This window comes from Bufo gargarizans, chromosome 1 (assembly GCF_014858855.1).
Source record: "Bufo gargarizans isolate SCDJY-AF-19 chromosome 1, ASM1485885v1, whole genome shotgun sequence".
NCBI lineage: Eukaryota > Metazoa > Chordata > Amphibia > Anura > Bufonidae > Bufo > Bufo gargarizans.
Genome location: NC_058080.1, coordinates 304040447 through 304066245, shown reverse-complemented (window position 1 = coordinate 304066245; position 25799 = coordinate 304040447). Strand labels below are relative to the sequence as shown.

At 41.4% G+C, this 25799-nt stretch overlaps 2 protein-coding genes across 3 annotated transcripts in view; one reads left to right on the top strand and one right to left on the bottom strand.

Moving 5' to 3' along the window:
• Window positions 1–7191, top strand: part of INTS10 (integrator complex subunit 10) — a 57862-nt gene extending 50671 nt beyond the window's left edge. The window contains exons 16-18 of one of the 2 annotated variants that reach the window (XM_044305026.1): window positions 2520–2613; window positions 3398–3475; window positions 6334–7191. In XM_044305026.1, coding sequence (XP_044160961.1) covers window positions 2520–2613; window positions 3398–3475; window positions 6334–6490 — 329 coding nt within the window. In that variant the 3' untranslated portion in view covers window positions 6491–7191. The remainder of the gene's footprint in view (window positions 1–2519; window positions 2614–3397; window positions 3476–6333) is intronic. The other variant, XM_044305029.1, reaches the window with a different exon arrangement.
• Window positions 7192–7781: 590 nt separating this feature from the next.
• The window catches only part of LOC122945817 (heparan-alpha-glucosaminide N-acetyltransferase-like), a 56393-nt gene continuing 38375 nt past the window's right edge, over window positions 7782–25799 (bottom strand). The window contains 6 exon segments of the mRNA XM_044305041.1: window positions 7782–8301; window positions 11086–11198; window positions 14848–14918; window positions 16402–16479; window positions 17605–17691; window positions 22088–22214. Of these exon segments, the coding sequence (XP_044160976.1) occupies window positions 8120–8301; window positions 11086–11198; window positions 14848–14918; window positions 16402–16479; window positions 17605–17691; window positions 22088–22214 (658 nt within the window). The 3' untranslated portion in view covers window positions 7782–8119.

Below are 25799 nucleotides of genomic sequence, written 5' to 3'. Positions count from 1 at the left end.
GGTATCACTATCTTTTTTTAAAAGCAGAAAAATTTGAAATTTTGAAGATTATGAATTTTTCCCTTTATTTATATAAAAAAAAGTAAAACATAGTGACACAAATTTACCATTAAGTACATTGTGTCACGAGTAAACAATCTCAGAATGGCTTGGATAAGTAAAAGTGATTTTAAAGTTATCACCAAATAAAGTGACACATGTCAGATTTGTGAAAAATGGCAAGGTCCTGAAGGGGTTAAGGTGGGAATGCCCATTTAACTGGGGATGCAGTTTGCTCCTAAGCTGTAGTCAACCGGAATTTTATTGTTTAAAATGTACTTCTAAGGCCGAATGCACACGGCTGTGTTCCGCGGCCAAGAGCGGTCCGTGGTATACCGGTCTGGATTCCTGTTCAGAGCAGGAGCGCACGGCGTCATTGGTTGCTATGACGCCGTGCGCTTCATGCCGCCGCTGCTGTACAGTAATACACTATACGAGTCCGCTCTCGGCCGCACTATACGGACCGATCTCGGCCGCGGAACAGGGCCGTGTGCATGCAGCCTAATTCTAGTCTATGATAAGCGTGCTTACTAATACTTTTTTCTAATATTCCTCATCAATATTTTATCTCCTTCACCACATTGCGTATAGAGTGCCATGTGCTGTATGCCTCTGGACTCTGCCCTCTAAACCCCAATGCACTACACTCTCATCTTCTTATTGGAGGTGCCTAGGATTCAAAGCTTGTACTCTGTGTCCTCTACATTATGTGAGCGTTGGATAGCAGACCCTGATGAACAGTAGACTAAATGGTTGGTTATAGCTGTTTATATACAAGACATCTGTACAAAAATGAGTAGGACTTAGATATACATACAGTACAGACCAAAAGTTTGGACACACCTTCTCATTCAAAGAGTTTTCTTTATTTTCATATTAAAATTGTAGATTTACACTGAAGGCATCAAAACTATGAATTAACACATGTGGAATTATATACATAACAAAAAAGTGTGAAACTGAAAATTTCATATTCTAGGTTCTTCAAAGTAGCCACCTTTTGCTTTGATTACTGCTTTGCACACACTCGGCATTCTCTTGAGCCCTGTCAGGTTTAATAAGTGGGATTTCTTGCCTTATAAATGGGGTTGGAACCATCATTTGCTTTGTGGAGAAATCGGGTGGATACACAGCTGATAGTCCTACTGAATAGACTGTTAGATTAGACTCTTGTATTATAGATAATAGACTGTTGTATTATGGCAAGAAAAAAGCAGCAAAGTTAAAAAAAAAACTAGTGGCCATCATTACTTTAAGAAATGAGGGTCAGTCAGTCCGAAAAATTGGGAAAACTTTGAAAGTGTCCCCAAGTGCAGTTACAAAAGCCATCAAGCGCTACAAAGAAACTGGCTCACATGCGGACCGCCCCAGGAAAGGAAGACCAAGAGTCACCTCTGCTGCGGAGGATAAGTTCATCCGAGTCACCAGCCTCAGAAATCGCAGGTTAACAGCAGCTCAGATTAGAGACCAGGTAAATGCCACACAGAGTTCTAGCAGCAGACACATCTCTAGAACAACTGTTAAGAAGAGATTGTGTGAATCAGGCCTTCATGGTAGAATATCTGCTAGGAAACCACTGCTAAGGACAGGCAACAAGCAGAAGAGACTTGTTTGGGCTAAAGAACACAAGGAATGGACATTAGACCAGTGGAAATCTGTGCTTTGGTCTGATGAGTCCAAATTTGAGATCTTTGCTTCCAACCACCGTGTCTTTGTGCGACGCAGAAAAGGTGAACGGATGGACTCTACATGCCTGGTTCCTAGCGTGAAGCATGGAGGAGATGGTGTGGGGGTGCTTTGCTGGTGACACTGTTGGGGATTTATTCAAAATTGAAGGCATACTGAACCAGCATGGCTACCACAGCATCTTGCAGCGGCATGCTATTCCATCCGGTTTGCGTTTAGTTGGACCATCATTTATTTTTCAACAGGACAATGACCCCAAACACACCTCCAGGCTGTGTAAGGGCTATTTGACCATGAAGGAGAGTGGTGGGGTGCTGCACCAGATGACCTGGCCTCCACAGTCACCGGACCTGAACCCAATCGAGATGGGTTTGGGGTGAGCTGGACCGCAGAGTGAAGGCAAAAGGGCCAATGAGTGCTAAGCATCTCTGGGAACTCCTTCAAGACTGTTGGAAGACCATTTCAGGTGACTACCTCTTGAAGCTCATCAAGAGAATGCCAAGAGTGTGCAAAGCAGTAATCAAAGCAAAAGGTGGCTACTTTGAAGAACCTAGAATATGACATATTTTCAGTTGTTTCACACTTTTTTGTTATGTATTTAATTCCACATGTGTTAATTCATAGTTTTGATGCCTTCAGTGTGAATCTACAATTTTCATAGTCATGAAAATAAAGAAAACTCTTTGAATGAGAAGGTGTGTCCAAACTTTTGGTCTGTACTGTATATCTGTGTTAGTGAGATCCCTTGTTGGACATCTTTCTCACCTGTATCATGTACTGAATTTTGTCCACAGACATTGACATGCTTGAAGAGTTTGCTTATTTGCGGACCCAAGAAGGGGGTAAGATTCATTTGGAATTGATCCCCAATCAAGGAGTGCTGCTCAAGTGAGTGTCTTTTATTAACTCCATTTCTTTAAATATTCTGTTACACATATGGTATAGTAGGGTGACCTACATTTTCTTAGCCTAGTAATATCAAACATGAAGGAAATTAGATGTGTAAGATAATAAAGAAGTCAGAAAACGTGCAATACTGTAGGCCTCAGTGGCATCTTTTTCTGTTTCCTTAAATATGCAACAATAGATCTTATGATTAGGGATGAGCGAACCCGTGAAAGTTCGGACTCGCCGGGTTCGGCCGAACTTCAGGTCAAAGTTCAGGTTTGGGACCCGAACTTGACCCCGAATCCACACCTCATTAAAGTCAATGGGGACCCGAACTTCACTTTATTATTTTCCGTTCTAACATGGTTATATCGGAAAATAATACCATTCGACTGCTAAATTAAAATAGCCATTGAGGGGTTAAAAATAATAGAAAAAAAACTCACCTCATCCACTTGATCACGCAGCCGGTATTCTCTTCTTTCTTCAGGACTTGCAAAAGGACCTGCGATGATGTCACCACAGGTCCTGCTGAATGAAGATAGGACCTCACCACAGGTCCTTTTGCAAGTCCTGAAGAAAGAAGAGGATACCGGCTGTGCGATCAAGTGGATGAGGTGAGTCTAGATCCACAGCCCTTTATAGCCAGGAACATGAAATAAAGTGTCTTAGAGAGTATGTCTGGACTTTATATAGCTACAGTATCTGCTATTAGTTTTTTTTTGTTTTTCACTATAGTGTTTTGCAGCTAAGGATAAGTTAATACTCTTTGCTGTTTTTGAAGGAGTTCTAGCACTACCCTGGGGTTGCTGCAGCAGGAATTCATGCCTGTCCTACAGGCCAGCATAGCAACCAGTGACAGGTACTAAGTCCACAAAACCTGCTCATGATGTGCGGTGTCAGTCAACATTTTGTCACAGCCCCATAGTTTTTGATGTTTTATGTGCAGTACTTTGCCCATATATTCTTTTTATTTCAGTTTGATTCCTCATCTCAGTGTAAATTTGTGACATTCAGCATTCTCCCCATGAGTGACTGGTGTATGTTGCCAGCTGGCCACTTCTACATCACATGTGACAATTACATAAATCACCCATTATACACTCTGTAGAACAGTATGACTATATGCCAAGACATTATTTGTACAGAAGAGAATGGTTTAGGGCACTGTATTTTGAGTCTCCATGCCAGATAGAGGGGGGAATGGTGAGGGAGTTGGAGTGTAAGATGTGACAGGTGATCCAGTTAAATAAAAGCACATCTATTTCAAATAAGACTTGATGGGTGACACCTCATGCAGAATTTCGCACCACAGATTAATCAAATTTATGCAAAAGGTAAAATTTGCGGCAAATCTGCATGTAATACGCTCATTGACAAAAATAACACACCAAGCAGTTGTTGGAATTGAATAAATATGAATGAATGTAATGGTATATGTTCAGTAGGCATTTATTATATTGGAGCCAAAGGAGAAGGTTATTGGGGAAAACTCTGCAATTGATGGGAAGCTCTAGTATACTGTTGGGCCACCTCCAGCCTGGATACAAGATGAGATACGGTTGGGCATTACAGGCATACGGGTTCCAAGATGAGATACGGTTGGGCATGGAGGCATGCAGGTTCCGTATGGTAGCAATTAGGGATGAGCGACTCTACTTCAGATGAAACCTCTGAAGTCGATTCACATAATACTCTGAATACTGTACAGAGCGAGTGCTCTGTACAGTATTAGAATGTATTGGCTCCTATGATTTGAAATTATTACTTTGTGAAGTCTCGCGATACTTCGGGTAATAACTTCATAAATCAATTTCTACTGTAAAAAAAATTCCCAAACTCTGGTTTGGTTCAAAGTGGAACCGAACCCGAGTTCAGAAAATGTTTTTTTTTTTACAGTAGAAATTGATTTATGAAGTTATTAGGCAAAGTCTCGCGAGATTTCACAAAGTAATAACTTCAGGTTATCTGAGCCAATACATTCTAATACTGTACAGAGCGCTCGCTCCATACAGTATTCAAACAAAGTAAGGATTCGTTCACATCACTGTTAAGCCTTTCCGTTCTCCTGCTCCATTTAGGAGCAGGAGAACGGAAAGGACGGAGAAGGCACATAACTGAGCCCTTAGAACCCCATAGACCAGGGCTGGCCAACCTGTGGCTCTCCAGCTGTTGTAAAACTACAACTCCCATCATGCTTTGCTGTAGGCTGATACCTGTAGGCAGTCTAGGCATGCTGGGAGTTGTAGTTTTGCAACAGCCCGAGAGCCTCAGGTTGGCCATCCCTGCCATAGACTATAATGGGGTCCGTTATGTCTCCGCTCAGATTATTTTGGAGCGGAGACAAAAGTTGTGCATGCAGGACTTTTGTCTCTGCTTAAAAATAATCTTCTGAGTGGAAACGTAACGGACCCCATTATAGTCTATGGGGTACTAAGGGCTCAGTTATGTCCCTTCTCCGTCCTTTCCGTTCTCCTGCTCCTAAATAAAGCTGAACGCCGATATAAATGAAGCCTAAATATGTGCTAATCGACTTTGGGCGTTTCATCCGAAGTTAATTCGCTCATTCCTAGTAGCAATCCAACATTTTTTTTTTTGTTATTTAGTTTTTGTTGAAGTGTGTATATGCAGATCTTGGGGTGGATTTTTCTGTGGCTTATAAGCAAATGCCCGTTCATCGAGTAATCAGAACCTTTTTAACTTGTTAAAAAAATCCTAGTTTGCCGGTGGCAGATCGCGCCATGTAATAGACACTCTGCTGCTGGCAAACAACGACCTAGTATAGGGAGGAGCGATGCATTAGTGATCGCTCGTCCCTATACTGAGGAGGAGATCTCTGCATGTAATAGTAACTGTCTCCTCCGCTGACGAGCAGGTGATTGACGGTAGGGCACGCTTCCATTTGCCTGTGTAATAGGGCCTTTACACATTGCGAACACCTCCCCTGCATGAACAATAAAATCAGGAAGAGCAGAGATTTAAATGTATAAACCACAAGTTTTACTAAGTATTTCCCTACAAAACTATATACCAGTCTGCTCAGCTCCTCCTGCTCTATAACATGCTGCCAGCAGATTGCACTGCATTTTGTGGTGACAGGTCCTCTTTTTAACTTGGGGTTATTTATGGCAGATAGTCCGATAAAAGTACACAATAGCAAGGTAAGTTTCCAATGATGGCATTGACCAGGAATATTTCTCTATAAAATGTTGCACACTCTTGACTTTGAGGTTATATAGGTTTTGTAGCTTACATTACTACCAAGATGACTAGTGAGTGTGGCGATGTGCTAATGCTGTTCAAGTGGTTTTTGTATGAGACGCAATCGTTTTCGAGTAGCGTGGCTAACCACATTATTTCATTGGGACTTCAAGTAGTCTGTGCTACTATGACTATTATACTCCCCTATTAATTTCTTACTTGCTCAGTGACAGGACTCTTGTGGTAATCCAACATTTTTTCACCATTAAAAATGAAGACCTATGTATTTTAGGTTATCAATGTTTGTCTGATCAATGGGGGATCTACCCCTATGATGACTAGAATATGGGGAGGTTACACTTTTTAAATAGCTGTTGTGCTAGGCATGGATAGGGGCCCTACCACTCAGACTGATGGTATATTGATTGGATATGGCGTCAACCTCAAATGGCTGGAAAGCCGTGTAGATTAAAACACTGATATTTATATTTTGAAAGCATTTATTTTATTTTATGGCAGACATCATACAGTGACCCGTGGCATTACAAAAGGAGTGAAAGAAGACTTCCGGCTGGCTATGGAACGACAGGTCTCCCGTTGCACAGAAAACCTCATGGTTGTCTTACATCACTTTTGTATTAATGAAAAGATTTTGCTATTGCAATGCTTAGCATAACACTGAACGTGCTAAGATTGCAGCCTTGTATTGTAAATATGGTTATTGTGTCCATGTATTTTCCACATGTCACTGTAAATAAAGTGTTTTTTCCTTTAGACATTGTGCATAAATATTGGTGCACTACATATAACTTGTGGAACTCTTGCTGCTGCTGTAGTTGTGGTGGCTTAAGTCTACCTGGCCATTAGCAATCTGCATGCAGTTACTGCAGCCTGGATATTCACATACAGGTGAAACTTGAAAAATTAGACTATCGTGCAAAAGTTAATTTAGAATATTGTGAAAAGGTTCTATATTGTAGGCACAAAGGGGTACCTGAGATTATGGCTTACAGCTTATGAAAACCCCAAACTCACAATCACCTAACTTATAACAAAGGCTTGAAATATCTTGCTTTGCATGTAATGAGTCTCTCATGTTGCATTACTGAAATAAATTAAAAATTTGAATATCGTGAAAAGTTTGAGTTTCACCTGTAGATCCAGATAATACCATATATTTACTCCAGTGTATGACATCCAGATCGTCACGGACCTGAACCAGTAACATTTATCAAGCATGTGCACATACGGAGGATCCATCATTGCTGGAGTCTGGAAGCAGTATTCCAGCAGGTAGCTCTGGAGCGATTCCTTTCCTACTGAGACTTAACATAATGCACTCATTCACAAAAAAATAAAATATTACATTTCATTTGATTCCAACTCCTTCATGTAGTAACAGTATTAAAAGCTAAAGGAAGCTCTAGTGTCCTGTTGGGCCACCTCTAACCTGGATACAAGATCAGATACAGTTGGGTGAAGGCATTCCGGTTCTGTACGGTATCCCAAGGCACATTTGCCTACAGCTGGGCCTGTGGATCCTGCACACTCATAGGTAGCTGAATCTGGCATCCCAGCTGGTCCCATAAATGCTCGATTGGTGAAAAATCTGGCTACAGCGCAGGCCAAGGAAGTGTGCAAATGGTATCCTGCTGGAAGCCTTGCCATGACTTTTTTTTTTTTTGGTCAGAGGTATCCTACTGAAATTGATGTTATAGCATTACTAACCTAAGCACCAAGGTTAGATGCCATGTCTGTTATTGCTTCTGGAAACATGATTACATTTATGAACTGGGCATTACTATTTTCCTCATGCTTTTTTTTTTCCCAGGAGGAATACCAGAGGAACAGCAGAATGTAGAGCAGCATTCAGAGGACTGACAGGTCCTCTTTAAGTGAATGACAGTGATCCGACATGGTTCTCATATCCAACTATATTTCACAAATTCATAAACCGTAACATCTCATTCCAGACTTGAACCACTGTTTATTAAATGGACTGCTTCATGCCCATTCATAGAATATTTTAAAATCATAAAAATAACATTTTACATTTTTGGAAAAGTAGACAGCTCCAGGTCTGGCTAAAGGATAAAAAGGTGCAACTGGAGATAAACTTGCATCATTAGTGTTTGCTCGCATTTTAGTTTATACATGAATTCAACTGCGGAGGCCACAGACAACTTTATAAAATAAGTGTTTTCCCTTTTATAGTGGCTTATGTAATGAGAAAGACATAAAAAAAAAAAATCCACAAATTGATGCCAGGTAGATATTACTGTATGGTCCAGTTCTTGATGACAGATCAAATCTTCCAGAATATCCTCTTCTTGTACAGGATATATGCGATCAGGACCCAAATAGAAGTAGCTACAAGATTCTGGGTAAGGTGCTGTCCATGTGATTGATTGTCTTGCATCTTCCACTTGAACGGAAAATAGTTTTCAAAGACTTCATGGCCAACATAAACAAGAATAGAGTTCATCCCTGAGGAGGAAAATGGATTCTATTTAAAGGGATTCTGCAGTTTTTATAAACTGATGAGCTATCCTCTGGATAGCTCATCAGCTTATGATTGGTGGGGGTCCAACACCCGGGACCCCTGACGATCAACAGTTTGAGAAGACAGTAGCACTACGGCCTTCTCGCTGTTTACCGCAGGCCCAGTGACATCACGACTTGTATTACTGGCCTGGGCGGAGCTAAGCTCCATTCAAGTGAACAGAGCTTAGCTCCGCCCAGGCCATTGATATTAGTCGTGACGTCACTGGGCCTGCGGTAAACAGCGAGAAGGCCGCAGCGCTACTGCCTTCTCAAACAGCTGATAGGCAGAGGTCCTGGGTGTCGGACCACCACCAATCAGATGCTGATGATCTATCCAGAGGATAGATCATCAGTTAAAACAAACTGCAGAACCCCTGTAAGATTGTACAGTTGATTAAAATTGTTTTAAAGAGGCTCATAGCGATGTGAACTTTGTCATTACTTCTTGGTACCTCTCATCACAGGAAGTGACCACTCAGTGGTGCTGTTTTTGGAAGCATGCAGCTATTAATTGTAACCTAGAAAACCACCTTAAAGTTCACCTCTACTATGCTGCCCTCACCGAGTACGGATCTGCCGAACCTTGCCGTTTGCAAGGGAGAGGTGTCTGATGAGACTCACTGGCCCTACACTCCCCCTGTCTCCTGACTATGATCGTCAGGTTTCTATCCCATGCGTAACATGTAAATAAATTGTCAGGAGGTGAAGCCTCTCCTCGAACTCATCTCCCTTGTAGTGAGGTTCATCATGTCGGTATTCTTAAAGCAGTAGTATAAATATGCGCCACACGGAATATTCTTTTCAATATAAAAAGGTAATTTTAGCGATTTTTCACAATCCAGATAATCCCTTCATCTCTGACCACAGAAACTCCAAGCCGCTGAAGAAGGTCCCTATGGACCGAAACATCCGACTCACATATGGATAGTGGTTACGCAACATTCAATTACCTATAAACTGGATCATGAACCTTTTTAATGTCAAAATCACTACCTTTAAATTGCAAAGAATATTCCATGTGCCGCATATTTATAATACTGTTGGATGACCGTCGGGTTTTGCTGGCACCAGGAAGTGCAAAACAGTGTTCGGTACTCCATTCTCCAATATAGTACTTAAAGCACTGACTGTCATCACGGAAGGGACAGACTGCTGTCTCTAAACCATGCTCTCCTCAGTGAAGGCAGCATGGCGCCAGTGACATTTTTAAAGGGAACCTAATCCTGGATACGAATATAAAAACACCTGCAAAACTACATTGTGCAAGGCTAGTTTAATTTGCGACATGTTTCTTGCATGTAGCTACTTTACAGCCCAAATTCAAAGGCTTCCTTGATCTCAAAGGATGGGACCTGATCCTCTTCTTCGTTCTAACTGCTCATGTACCGAACTTGTATTATACCACCCTCATTACATGACTGATCTCTGAAGACCAAAATACAATACCACTGACAGTGTTCTGAACTGCATCTTAGGGCAGGGGTCGAAATGCGGACTAGGGATGTCACACCAGCTGTCCGTACACAACTGAGCTGCCATCAATGCATCCATGACTAAAGGCTTGCCATCAGAATCATAACTACCAGCTTGGCCGGGTACTCAAGGTCCTGATACTTGCCAGTGTCAGGACATTTTGGCATTGTATATGATGCTGCTTACAAAATCCTTCAAGGGGTTGTCTCACTTTAGCAAATAGCATTTACTAAAGTAGAGAAAATTAATACAAGGCACTTACTAAGGTATTGTGATTGTCCATATTGCTTCCTTTGCTGGCTGGATTCATTTTTTCATCACATTATACACTGCTCGTTTCCATAGTTACGACCACCCTGAAATCAATCAGCGGTGGCTGTCCTTTCACACTATAGGAAAAAGCACCAGCCTATGAGCACTCCCATGGTCCTGGCTGCTAGAGAGGCCGGCACTTTTTCATATATTGTGCAAGCACGGCCACCACTGATGGATTGCAGGGTGGTCATAACCATGGAAACGAGCAGTGCATAATGAGATGGAAAAATTAATCCAGCCAGCAAAGGAGGCAATATGGATAAATCACAATACATTAGTACGTGCCTTGTATTAACTTTTCTACACAATAAATGCCACTTGCTGAAGTGAGACAACCCCTTTAAGCTGGTAAGTGTTAGGACCTTGTGTGATTTGGTGTCTGAAAGTGAACTGAGGTCAGTAATCGTTCTTTTTAGTGGATTAGGGTCATTAATTGGAGAAGCCTTTCTGGGGTCTGAATTAGGTATACTGTCCGAGAGGTCTTTTTTTCCCCACTAACAAATAATACATCTTCATGTAATCAGTCTTCAAAACATTAACACATCTACTGTTAGTCTTCATGACATACCTTCATTTGAGTGCAGACTCAGGGAAGTGGACCCTTATAAAACCAGTTCTCATCATTAAATCAACATTTTAGCCCGTAAGCATAGTTCGCATCTTTCAAGCCAGATTGTGTTTATGGGCTGAAACACCATACTGTCATGGTATCACCATAATAAACACTAATTTTGGGCCAGATGTGTGTACTGTTGTAATAAATCATGCCTAACATGTTGAGAAACTTAAGCCTAGGCAACAGGTGGACATTTTTTAACCTATGCAGCAAAAATATGTAAAAATAGAAAGAAAAAATAATAATGTTGATACTTTTTTATCCTAACCACTGGTGCAGTGTATATGGTGTTTTTTTATTTTTATGATTTGCCATTTTCTTACCTGGATAGAAAAATGGGCCACCCATCCAAACCCTTTTTACATCCACCAGAAAGTAAATCACCATCAGCAGGAAGAAAGCAAAAGAACTTAACGTCGTCACATAGGAGATGGACCTATATATGGGTTAAAAGTACATGAACATATGAAGGATCATCTATGTGCTCTTGCAGGTAGACAACATGCGCATAGACATTCAGGGGGCTGAATGGACACTTTCAGAGGACAGGAGATACTGTCACTGTAAAACAAAATGCCACAATAAGTGTAAACCTTATATTTCAAGCACAAAATTCCTTTGTTTCTGTAAATGTAACTTATAATATCCATTTATTACAGTCTGCCGGATCCGTGCTAACACTAGTACACCATGCCACCAGAAGTCCGCTCCGGCCCCATTCACTAAAAGGAGAGAGGTGGCCTGACAAAAACCGCAGCATGTTGAAGTCCGGCTGCCTCTCGGCATGTTTGCTGTGCTGCGGCCGAACCTGGACACGGTGGACTAGCAGTAGCACGGATATGGCAGGTTGTTCCCCCACCGGAACAGCCTGTTGGGCCCTGCTGCCGCCAGTGTGAATGTAGCCTAACTCAAATGTGTCACAGCCTGAACTTGTTACATCGTTAATGCGGTTGAAAAAAAGACATAAGTCCATCAAGTTCAACCAAGGGATAGGTGGGGATGTGAATCCCAGATGGAATTGAGAATTTGATTTCTGCATGTTTTCATAAGCATTTATGTTGTTTACTTTTAAGAATTCATCTAAACCCTTCCTTTTTGAAACTGTCCACTGTTCCTGCTGTGACCACGGCCGGAGGAAGTCTATTCCAGATTCACAGTTCTTACAGTGAAGAAGTTTTTCCGCTTCTGGAAACTGAACTTTTTCTTCTCCAGTCGGAGGCAGTGCCCCCTTATCTTTTGAGGGCATTTGACATGGAACAGTTTTTCACCGTATTTTTTGTATGGCCCATTTATATATTTGCGTAGATACCTTGGGTTTAGGTGACCTGAACTCACAGCATCATAGATCCCTATAAGGGCTCATGCACACGACCAGATGTATTTTGCGGTCTGCAAAAAACACGGATGACGTCCGTGAGCATTCCATATTTTTTCAGAATGGAACAGCTGGCCCCAAATAGAACAATACTATCCTTCCGTAATCCGGAAAATAATAGGACATGTTCTATACCTTTGTGGAACGGACATACGGAAACGGAATGCACACAGTAACTTTTTTTTTAAATGGAAAAATAAAAGGAACGGACAAGAAAAAGAAAATACCAGTACATTTGTGTGCATGAGCCCTAATGCTGTGTGTTCAGGTCAGTTAAACTCGTAGTCAGGCTGTGACACATCCAAGTGATACAAATGTGTGAATCCAGCCTAACTGCATACAACCCCATCCAATGTTCAGATGAGGTGTACTTCATGATGGGGTTTACTGCTATTTTACAGTTATTTAAAAAGATAAACCATTAGTCCTTTTTCAGGATATGCATTATAAATGCTAATTATATTTACACACAGAGGCGAAAAATAAAAGGTGGGCACGGTACAGCTAGATGGTGATCATGCCTAAGGTGCTCCAGTCCAACACTGGCTACATCTACAGTCAGGTCCATAAATATCGGGACAGCGACACAATTCTAACATTTTTGGCTCTATACACCACCACAATGGATTTGGAATGAAACAAACAAGATGTGCTTTAACTGCAGACTGTCAACTTTAATTTGAGGGTATTTACATCTAAATCAGGTGAACGGTGTAGGAATACAACAGTTTGCATATGTGCCTCCCACTTGCTAAGGGACCAAAAGTAATGGGACAATTGGCTTCTCAGCTGTTCCATGGCCAGGTGTGTGTTGTTCCCTCATTATCCCAATTACAATGAGCAGATAAAAGGTCCAGAGTTCATTTCAAGTGTGCCATTTGCATTTGGAATCTGTTGCTGTCAACTCTCAAGATGAGATCCAAAGATAGAGATCAGAGATAGCAAAAACTTTAGGCGTGGCCAAAACAACTGTTTGGAACATTCTTAAAAAGAAGGAACGCACCGGTGAGCTCAGCAACACCAAAAGACCCGGAAGACCACGGAAAACAACTGTGGTGGATTGCCGAATAATTCTTTCCCTGGTGAAGAAAACACCCTTCACAACAGTTGGCCAGATCCAGAACACTCTCCAGGAGGTAGGTGTATGTGTGTCAAAGTCAACAATCAAGAGAAGACTTCACCAGAGTGAATACAGAGGGTTTACCACAAGATGTAAACCATTGGTGAGCCTCAAAAACAGGAAGGCCAGATTAGAGTTTGCCAAACGACATATAAAAAAGCCTTCACAGTTCTGGAACAACATCCTATGGACAGATGAGACCAAGATCAACTTGTACCAGAGTGATGGGAAGAGAAGAGTATGGAGAAGGAAAGGAACTGCTCATGATCCTAAGCATACCACCTCATCAGTGAAGCATGGTGGTGGTAGTTTCATGGCGTGGGCATGTATGGCTGAGAATGGAACTGGTTCTCTTGTAATTATTGATGTGACTGCTGACGAAAGCAGCGGGATGAATTCTGAAGTGTTTCGGGCAATATTATCTGCTCATATTCAGCCAAATGCATCAGAACTCATTGGACGGCGCTTCACAGTGCAGAGGGACAATGACCCAAAGCATACTGCAAAAGCAACCAAAGAGTTTAAGGGAAAGAAGTGTAATGTTATGCAATGGCCAAGTCAATCACCTGACCTGAATCCGATTGAGCATGCATTTCACTTGGTGAAGACAAAACTGAAGGGAAAATTCCCCAAGAACAAGCAGGAACTGAAGACAGTTGCAGTAGAGACCTGGCAGAGCATCACCAGGGATGAAACTCAGCGTCTGGTGATGTCTATGCGTTCCAGACTTCAGGCTTTAATTGACTGCAAAGGATTTGCTACAAAAGTATTAAAAAGTGAAAGTTTGATTTATGATTATTATTATGTCCCATTACTTTTGGTCCCTTAACAACTGGGAGGCACATATGCAAACTGTTGTAATTCCTACACCGTTCACCTGATTTGGATGTAAATACCCTCAAATTTAAGCTGACAGTCTGCAGTTAAAGCGTATATTGTTTGTTACATTTCAAATCCATTGTGGTGGTGTATAGAGCCACAAATGTTATAATTGTGTCGATGCCCAATAATTATGGACCTGACTGTATGCAGACAGTAAGAACATATAAATAATATTCAGTTTTTCAAAGGTAAAAATCACGCATGTCGATAAGGCCTCATGCACACGACAGTATTTTTTCACTGTCCGCAAAACGGGGTTCCGTTGGTCCGTGATCCGTGACCGTTTTTTCGTCCGTGGGTCTTCCTTGTTTTTTGGAGGATCCACGGACATGAAAAATGAAAAAAAAATCTAAGTCAAGTTTGCCATTGAAATGATAGGAAAAAACGGACACGGATCACGGACACGGATCACGGACACGGATGACAATCTTGTGTGCATCCGTGATTTTCACGGACCCATTGACTTGAATGGGTCCGTGAACCGTTGGCCGTGAAAAAAAATAGGACAGGTCTTATTTTTTTCACGGCCAGGAAAAACGGATCACGGATGCGGCTGCCAAACGGTGCAGTTTCCGATTTTTCCACGGACCCATTGAAAGTCAATGGGTCCGCAAAAAAAAACGGAAAACGGCACAACGGCCACGGATGCACACAACGGTCGTGTGCATAAGGCCTAAGTCAGTGAACGGTTTGCATTTTCTGTCTTACCAGAGGTTTTTGTTCACCGGAATAAAACCTTCATTTGTTGAGCATTTAGTCAAAATTGCAGAAAGGACACCCTAGAAAGAAGAGAGAAAAAAATAAAATAAAATTATAATCTGCATATTTTCTACACATTTGTTAATGCTTGTACAGATTATTCTGGAATGATGAATGTCCATCTTGTCTCAAGTACGTTCCATAATACTTTACAGAGGTATTCTGGTTCCATAACATACACTTTAGTCTTTGATGGAACCAGAATACCTCTGTAAAATATGATGGAACGTACTTGAGACAAGATGGACATTCATCATTTCAGAAGAAAAACTGTTCAATCAAAATGTATATGATTAAAAAAAAATTTATAAACTTTTTCAAAATACTTTCTGTATCAATTCCTTGCAACTTTCAAGATCTCTGCTTGCTATCATACAGTAGAAACCTTTATAGTTTACTGCCAGTGAATGAATGTCTGTCCTAGTCAAGAACTTGGTGCACAGGTGATCCTACAGTACAGTTATCATTGCTGGGTCTTCTAACAAGCTGTCACATGTGTGTCCTAATTTCTAGATTTTTATCCCCAGACAATTAATTTAATGACTGCTAGCAGGGATCTTGAAAACAGTGGAAGTGAAACACATTATATTGGAGAATTGCATAACTTCTGTGTTTAAAACAAATGCTGAAACCGGAATACACTTTGTAACAGTAAATGCTTCTGATGGAAGGCAATTTTGGAATGTTCTAGTAATAGGTAAACTGTGTGTTATTGTATTCTCCATTAACACCAATCCAATAAAATAATTGAAACATGAAATCCATTGTAAGGCCAGTTTGAGACAAGCATGCTCACTGGATAAAAACACACTCAATGTGGAAGCAGGAACTCTGCTCCCTTGACTGGACCACATGGCATTATACTGATTTATAATGCTGTGTGTCTCTGCCCGACCTCAACTGTAATGATTCTTACTGATGGCATTATGTGAGTACAAGTATATCCACAGACTAATATCGGCTAGTTCTCAATCCATCCTTTATTCATTTAAAACAGGAAATGTAATATTTCATATAAAAAGAGGTAAAAAAAATCCTTTTATATCACATTTTATCTTTTCGTATCCAGAAATACAGAAAGATAAAATGTGATGTATAAAAGGTTTTTACCTCTTTAAATGAAATATTATATTATGTTTCCTGTTTTAAATGAATAAAGGATGGATTGAGAATTAGCTGCAAGTTGGATGGGCAGCTAGTGGAGCTGCTGTGTATGAGGACCTAGCCACATATTTTTCCATATTTGGGATTGATTAGGTTAGTAGAAATCATCATAGTGGAGGTCAGACAGACACACAGCATTATGTTATAACTATTATACTGCCGTGCGGTTCGGTCAAAGGAGCGGAGTTCATTACAGCAATTCGCTCTCCCACACGGACCATGTTTCATGCAGTGATCATGCTCCTCTGAAACTGGCCTAAGAATCAATAACGTCAACAATCTGTAATGATATTAATTAGAGATAGATATCTATATCTATCTCCATATGCCATCACATACCATGAATACACCCCATGTGAAGAACCTCACCAGCACCTGCTTGTGTTGATTCTTGTAAAACACAAGAATTTTCCCAGCCTGTAACACAGCAGAAAGACAGAATTATTAAAAATGAAAATTGCACCCAAGAATGTACACCCTAGGTGTACATGATATGTCTGCAAAGCTATTATGCATTTATCAGTTTTGACGTCTTCCTTGACATTTCGAGAAAATATGGGTATGAGCAGCTGTAAAACGCAGCCGTTTTCAAAACCTCTTCTGCACTGCAAATCGTTAGACTAAGGCCTCATGCACACGACTGTTGTGTGCATCCGTGTCCGTTGTTCCGTTTTCCGTGATTTTCTGCGGACCCATTGACTGTCAATGGGTCTGTTGAAAACTCGGAAAATGCACCGTTCATCCGCGTCCGTGATCAGTGTTTCCCGTCTGTCTGTCAAAAAAATATGACCCGTCCTATTTTTGGGACGGACAACGGTTCGCGGACCCATTCAAGTCAATGGTCCGTGAAAAAACACAGATGCACACAAGATTGTCATCCGCGTCCGTGATCCGTGTCAATTTTTTTTTTTATCATTTTCAAGGCAAACTTGAAAATGAGGCCTAATTCTTAAAAGGTGTTATCCGAGAATTTATTACTGATGACCTATCCTAAGTATAGGCCATCAATATCAGATCAGCAGGGTCCGACTCCCAGAACCTTTGCCAATCCACTGTTCAAAAAGGCTGCAGCCCTCTGTGAGTGCTTGTGCCTCTTCCTAGACCAGTAACGTCACCATACATCGGTCACAAGGCCTAGGTGCAGCGCAGTCCCATTCAAGTGAATAGGGCTGAGCTGCAATACCAAGCACAGCCACTATACAATGTATGGCGCTGTGAAGAGACCGCAGTGCTCACTGGAGTTCCAGTGATTGGTGGGAATGCTGGGAGTTTGACCCTTGCCGATCCGATATGGATGACTTATCCTGAGGATAGGTCATCAAAATGAAATACCTGGATAGCCCATTTAACTTCTTCACAAGCCTCATGCAAACTATACAGTGGCTTTGTTTTGAACACAGCCGTAACAAGGTTCCCATAGGGCCTCTATTGTACCTCAGGCACAGCTGATAGGACAGGTCTACAGTAGATACAGGCTACAGCGTTTACTATGAAGACACGTGAATCATTGTCCTATGTCATTTACTATAAAGATCTAATTACCTGGAGTCCAAGAAATGCCATTACCACTGAATTTATAGTTCCTAATATTCCTTCAGGATCATAAGGCATTTTTGTTTTATAGACCACCTGCAGAAAAGTACATATGTTATCAGGGTGGCTGCAGAAGATTCTAGAACTTACATTCTATTCATATGTGAAACAAACCATCTACATGGAGAAAACAGGTTCTCAGGTGATAGCATTTGAGTAGTGTCTGTAGAAGAAAAACAATGGGTGCACTTATGGGACAACAATATTACAGCAGATAGTCAGGAAGAAAGCGTTCCTTCCCGACAATCTGCTCATCGCTGGTGGAGGAGACCGCTGCATTTACATGCAGATCTCCTCCAGAATACAGGGAGGAGCGATCACTAATGCCATCGATGTGCACAAACGATCGGATTACCCGATGACTGCACATTTACATTGCACGATCATCGCTATGAACGCTCATTAGCCATAATCTGTGCGATTCTCAGCCCGTGTAAAGGGCCCTTCATGTATGGCAGGACACGTACAGTATTTCAGCAGATCATTTCAATTCATCTCTGACTAAACATATTGTTATACAAATGCTTAGAGGGTGTCTGTCAGCAGGATCAACCGTATTAAGCCAGGCATACTGCCTTGAGGGTTGACCCTGCTGATTAAACTGACGATTGTCTTGGGGGAAGGGGGTAGAAATTCATTTATGCAAGTAAGGGCTTCAGTGCACCAAGTGGCGGGGTCTTCTCAATGCACTTCAGCTCCGCAGCTTTCTATTGCTGGCCATACCTCACAGTGCACTGAAAACCTTACTTGTATAAGGAATAAAAGCCTTTTTTTCTCAGGAATGCCACAATTCATTTTCACAAGGCAAGCATTTTAATTTGCTCGATCAACCCTACCAGGCTTTATGCTTGGAGTAAGGGGGTTGACTCCTGCTGATATATGCACTTTAAAGAGGGTTTAAAAAGAAAAAAGAAAAAAGTAGCAACAAATGTAATAAGATTAGGAAAAAAATTAAAAACACACACAACCTACCCTGTTTCTCAGAGAATAAAACCTACACCGAAAATAAGCCCTAGTTTGATTTTTCAGAGTTTTTGGAGTAGGCTTGAAATATAAGACCTACTCCAAAAACAAGCCCTAGTAACAGTTCAATAAAAATAGTGTTCAAGCAGCTATACATGTAAAAAAGCAGAGAAAAAAATTGTACCCCACAACGATAAGGGTTAGTTAACGCCGGGTACCAGTTGCCACACTCGCATCACTCCACACCAGAGCCCGCTAAGGCTGGCACACACAGAACGGGTAGCGCTAGTCCCACTGACATCACTCCACTCCTGAGCACTGTGGCTGCTTCTGGTCACCAGGGGGAGCTGCTGCAGTGGAACGCAGCTGGAATAGGATGTGATGTGACGGTGATGCGCCTTTGATGTGAGCGAGGTGTTTGAGGAGGTCTGGTGAGTCAGTGTTTATGAATTCCAGTTAAATGTAGACCGTTGTACAGTACATGGAAATAGGAGAAAAATAGAAAGTTCAGCAGCTCTCACCTGCCCTTCCTCCAGCTGTGAGCACGGATAACCCGAGTCAGGTAACAGGTAACTGAATGCAGAATATTTTGAAGAAAATCCAGCTCCACTTGTATAAAAGGAATATGTTTATTTTGCTTGCGATAAAATCTCATCCATAGGTTACAAAAAATATAGCAGTCTTGTCTACGCGTTTCGGGCTACCAGAGACAAATTTCAGCCCTTCCTCAAAACAAAGCCACTGTATAGTTTGCATGAGGCTTGTGCATAAGCTAAATGGGCTATCCAGGTATTTCATTTTGATGACCTATCCTCAGGATAAGTCATCCATATTGGATCGGCAAGGGTCAAACTCCCAGCATTCCCAACAATCACTGGAACTCCGGTGAGCACTGCGGTCTCTTCATAGCGCCATACATTGTATAGTGGAGCTGGATTTTCTTCAAATTTTTCTGCAGTACGTGGAAATAGGATCTCAAGAAATTCATGATAGAATTCAGTGTTTGGAGAGTTAGGGTACTTTCACACTTGCGGCAGAGTGATTCGGCAATCAGCTCCGTCGCCGGAACTGCCTGGCGGATCTGGCAATCTGCATGCAAACGGACAGCATTTGTAGACGGATCCGGATCAGTCTTACAAATGCATTGCAAGAACGGATCCGTCTCTCTGGATGTCATCCGGAGAAACTGATCCGAATTTTTTTTTTCACATTTTTATGAAGGACGGATCTGGCATTGCAGTATTTTTAATGCCAGATCCGGCACTAATACATTTCGATGTAAATTATTGCGGGATCCGGCATCTGATCCGGAATTCTGGACGGAGATAATACCGTAGCATGCTGCGGTATTTCCTCCATCCAGAACGCCGTTCAGTGACTGAACTGAAGACATCCTGATGCATCCTGAACGGATTTCTCTCCATTCAGAATGCATAGGGATAAAACTGATCAGCAATTTTCCGGTATAGAGCCCCTGTGACGGAACTCAGCGCCGGACAAGAAAAACGCTAGTGTGAAAGTACCCTTATGCTGATGTTCCAGAACATCATGACCTGATTATATTTGAATAAATGTTTTTTTTTTCTTCAAGAATAAATGTGTGATTGTTCATGGAAAAAAATAAGACATCCCACGGAAATAAGACTTGGCTTTTTTTTTGGGGGGGGGGGGGGGGGGGGGTTTCTAGCAAAAAATAATTTAAGACCCTGATGAGTACATGTGTTTTTTACTATATTAGATTTGTTGCTAGCTTTTTTTTTGCCTGGCATAAAATGGTAAGCATCTCAGACCAAGCAGTGTCCTAAAAGCCTCTCATCAATTTTTGAAATTAAGGGGAAAAAAATACATTCCAAACAAATTCTGGGAGGCCTGTATTATAGCGAATATTCTTTGTGATGAAATGGAGGAGGGATTTATTGGCCACCTGCATTACTGTATACAGTATATAGTCCATGTAGCTTATAAAAGGCTATAAACTGCAAATACATCTGGAGAGCATGGGGCCCACCTATAAGGAGAGCACTGTGCAAGGTGAATGAAGATCAATCACAATTCTAGGCTCTATTAGAAAGATTAAAGGGGTTGTCCAGGATGTTACTACTGATGGCCTGTCCACAGGATAGACCATCTATATCTGATAGGTGGGGGGGGGGGGGTTACTACTTTAGCGTAGATCCAACTCTGGGAGTCGACACCAAAAAGGTACACAGCTCTGTCCATTGTGTAATTCATGGAGCTGGATACTGCAGCTCTGCTCCCACTGAAGTAAATGGGGGCAGTGTTGCAGTTACCAGCTCCGTCTACTACATAATGAATGGAGCTAACCTTTGAAGCTACCTCTTAACAGCAGACTGGTGCAGGTGTCAGACCAATGCTGATCAGATATTGATCGTCTATCATGTGGTTAAGGGTTCATGCACACGGCCATTGCCGTATTGCGGCCTGCAAACAGCAGGTCCGCAATACACGGGCACCGGCCGTGTGCACCCTGTTCACTTGAATGGGTCCACAATCCGGGAGATGCGGTGCAGAACGGAGGCACGGATCGGAATCACTATGGTGCGGACCGTCGGATGCGGATCACGGGCCCCATTCAAGTGAATTGGTCCGCGATCCACATGCCGCGGCCCCACGGTCGGTGCCTGTGCGTGAACCCTAAGCCATTAATAGTATAATCCTGGACAACCACCTATATGTTTTAGCTACATCATCATGTGTCAGAAATTTCAGCTTTAGGCTCCATTCACATATTATCCGTGAACATTTGGTCTTTGCACCCAGAAAGTATTTATATTATCCATAGGGCCCCATTTACCTAGGATATGACAGAAGTGTTTCATTGTGGTCTACACTGGGCCAGTATACATTAGTAACCCTGTTTGCCTTTTAGCAATGCAAGTCTTTGTAAGATCACACATTGCAGTCTTCAGTCAGAAGTATTTGTCATAATATTCTACCAACATTTCCCTCCAACAGTATGCAAACACCACCTAAGCTTACTGGAAGAGAAGACCCAACATGACCTACAACTCACTGGTGCCGATTTAGGCCTCATGCACACAACCGTTGTTTGGGTCCGCATCCGAGCTGCTGTTTTTGCAGCTTGGGTGCGGACCCATTCACTTTAGTGGGGCCGCAAAAGATGCGGACAGCACTCCGTGTGCTGTCCGCATCCGTTGCTCCGTTACGTGGCCACGCAAAAAAATAGAACATGTCCTATTCTTGTCCGATTTGCGGACAAGAATAGGCATTTCTACAATGGGCCGCAAATTGCGAAAGGCACACGGGCGGCTTCTGTTTTTTTTGCGGACTGCAAAAAACGGAACGGTTGTGTGCATGAGGCCTGACATGCATACACTTAGTACACACTAATAATATACAACATCGCTCCAAATGACACTAAGCAAAGCAAAATAACAATCTGATGCCAGCAAGATAAACTCTGGAGTGGTAGGAAGCTTGACCTTACATTAGAAGATGGATGTTGATACATATGATCTTCACTAAGAACTATGCGGTCAATGTAACCAGCTGCCCCTCCTGTGCAGTTTGGATATTTTCCAAAATCACCAATACCTCCTGGTCCAAGATAACCCCTATAAAATATATAACACATTACTATACAACACAAGCAATGAATAAGTTTGAAGGCTAAATAATCTAAGTGCTATGATGCTGCCATTAGGCTCCATAGCTCATAATGGCATTCAAGCCTTATAATGATGCTTTTATTCACTTAGCCAGAGAATTCAGTATGTGTAAGGCCTCGTCCACTTCCGTTTTTTCACGGACGCATGTTTTTTTTTGGTTGTTTTTTTACAGACAGTGTACTGGTCCGTTTATTTTAATATGTTTGTCCACATTTTTCTGCTGTCGTTGTGTCCGCAAAAAATCCATGGATGCATGTGCAACTTTCATTCATTCCCCGGACTGCACACGTCCATGTAAGTATATGGGTCAGTGAAAATCACGGAGACAACTTGGATGGCATCTGTGGTGCGTCCGTTTTTCACAGAAGCCAGATAGAAAATGCTCATGAAATTAATTTTCATCACACAGAAGTGTGAACAAGGCCTAAGGCAAAACCCAGAGTTGACTCAAAATAAAGAACAAGTGCAAACCTTTCCATTATACTTTTTCTGTCAGCTCCACTCCTGGTTTTGGCTTACAACTACTACAGGTCCTTCTAAAAAAATTTGCATATTGTGATAAAGTTCATTATTTTCTGTAATGTACTGATAAACATTAGACTTTCATATATTTTAGATTCATTACACACCAACTGAAGTAGTTCAAGCCTTTTATTGTTTTAATATTGATGATTTTGGCATACAGCTCATGAAAACCCAAAATTCCTATCTAAAAAAAATTTGCATATTTCATCCGACCAATAAAAGAAAAGTGTTTTTAATACAAAAAAAAGTCAACCTTCAAATAATTATGTTCAGTTATGCCCTTAATACTTGGTCGGGAATCCTTTTGCAGAAATGACTGCTTCAGTGCGGCGTGGCATGGAGGCAATCAGCCTGTGGCACTGCTGAGGTGTTATGGAGGCCCAGGATGCTTCGATAGCGGCCTTAAGCTCATCCAGAGTGTTGGGTCTTGCGTCTCTCAACTTTCTCTTCCCAATATCCCACAGATTCTCTATGGGGTTCAGGTCAGGAGAGTTGGCAGGCCAATTGAGCACAGTAATACCATGGTCAGTAAACCATTTACCAGTGGTTTTGGCACTGTGAGCAGGTGCCAGGTCGTGCTGAAAAATGAAATCTTCATCTCCATAAAGCTTTTCAGCAGATGGAAGCATGAAGTGCTCCAAAATCTCCTGATAGCTAGCTGCATTGACCCTGCCCTTGATAAAACACAGTGGACCAACACCAGCAGCTGACATGGCACCCCAGACCATCACTGACTGTGGGTACTTGACACTGGACTTCAGGCATTTTGGCATTTCCCTCTCCCCAGTCTTCCTCCAGACTCTGGCACCTTGATTTCCGAATGACATGCAACAGTCCAGTGCTGCTTCTCTGTAGCCCAGGTCAGGCGCTTCTGCCGCTGTTTCTGGTTCAAAAGTGGCTTGACCTGGGGAATGCGGCACCTGTAGCCCATTTCCTGCACACGCCTGTACCCGGTGGCTCTGGATGTTTCTACTCCAGACTCAGTCCACTGCTTCCGCAGGTCCCCCAAGGTCTGGAATCGGTCCTTCTCCACAATCTTCCTCAGGGTCCGGTCACCTCTTCTCGTTGTGCAGCGTTTTCTGCCACACTTTTTCCTTCCCACAGACTTCCCACTGAGGTGCCTTGATACAGCACTCTGGGAACAGCCTATTCGTTCAGAAATTTCTTTCTGTGTCTTACCCTCTTGCTTGAGGGTGTCAATGATGGCCTTCTGGACAGCAGTCAGGTCGGCAGTCTTACCCATGATTGCGGTTTTGAGTAATGAACCAGGCTGGGAGTTTTTAAAAGCCTCAGGAATCTTTTGCAGGTGTTTAGAGTTAATGAGTTGATTCAGATGATTAGGTTAATAGCTCGTTTAGAGAACCTTTTCAGGATATGCTAATTTTTTTAGATAGGAATTTGGGGTTTTCATGAGCTGTATGCCAAATCATCAATATTAAAACAATAAAAGGCTTGAACTACTTCAGTTGTGTGTAATGAATCTAAAATATATGAAAGTCTAATGTTTATCAGTACATTACAGAAAATAATGAACTTTATCACAATATGCTAATTTTTTTAGAAGGACCTGTAAATGCTCAAAATTCTAAAGGCTGAACTAAATACTTCCATGTGAAAGTCATCTTAATTAATGGAGACATCATGTCACTTTACCTTTCAAACAGTACCTGTCTGTATGACCATCATTACAAAAATGGTTTCCATTAATCCCTTTACGCACCTCGACATGTGCATAACAGGTGTGTACAGGGTTGCTCAGGAGCTGAGCCCACTTCATACACAATGGGTGCCAGCTATGTAAGGGGCTGTTCACATCTCATTTTTGTTGTACATCAAGCAGATACATTTGTAAACAGAAAAAAACATATTAAAACGGCTATGGCTCGACGTACCCATAGACTATAGTTGAGTTTGTCATGGATTAAGTTTTTTTTTTTTTGCAGGACTAAATACCGTACGTACCATGCCACACTTTTCTGTCCTGCAAATAAAAAAAATGAAAGGTTTTTTTTTTGTTTTGTTTTTAACCAACACTGGATAGCAGCTCACTGTTATTGGAAAATGTAGGTGGTCTAGCTTACTGGCTGTTCAAAAAGCCTCTCACACACCTGGTACGCATTATATCAAAATATATTAAAACTTTAGTTCAGAATTACTGATAGATTAAGGAGTGAATGATATAGTTATTGCATTCGATCCCTCACTTTAATAATTATCACGGGGACCTCGTAGTAAAATATAAAAAAGAAAAAAAGGAAAGAAAAAAAAATATATATATATTAAATATGTAAAAAATATTTAAAAATGAATAGGATTATGAACATAAATTAAAAAGGTAGTCCACACTTATATGGTTTTCAATATTCATGTCCATCCATAAGCATATATTTATGTTTAATGCCATATATGTAGATTTACACAGTAGCATCAATAAGGTCTGTGTATTTAATGGCACAGTTATCAAAATAAATATTAACCAGGACACAGCCTTATTTCACCTTAAGGACCAGGCCATTTTTTGCAAATCGACATGTGGCACTTTATGCGGTGATAACTTTAAAAACGCTTTTACTTAGCCAGGCCATTCGGAGTTCTTTTTCGTCACATATTGTACTTCATGACACTGGTAAAATTGAGTTAAAAAATTGTTTTTATTTATAAAAAAAAATACCAAATTTACCAGAATTTTGGAAAAATTAGCAAATTTCTAACTTTCAATTTCTCTACTTCTACAATACATAGTAATAACTCCAAAAATGGTTATTCATTTACATACCCCATATGTCTACTTCATGTTTGGATCATTTTGGGAATATTTTATTTTTTGGTAGTGTTACAAGGCTTAGAAGTTTGGAAGCAAATCTTGAAATTTTTCAGAAATTTTTCAAAAACCCAATTTTTAGGGACCAGTTCAGGTCTGAAGTCACTTTGCGAGGCTTACATAATAGAAACCACCCAAAAATGACCCCATTCTATAAACTACACCCCTCACGGTATTCAAAACTG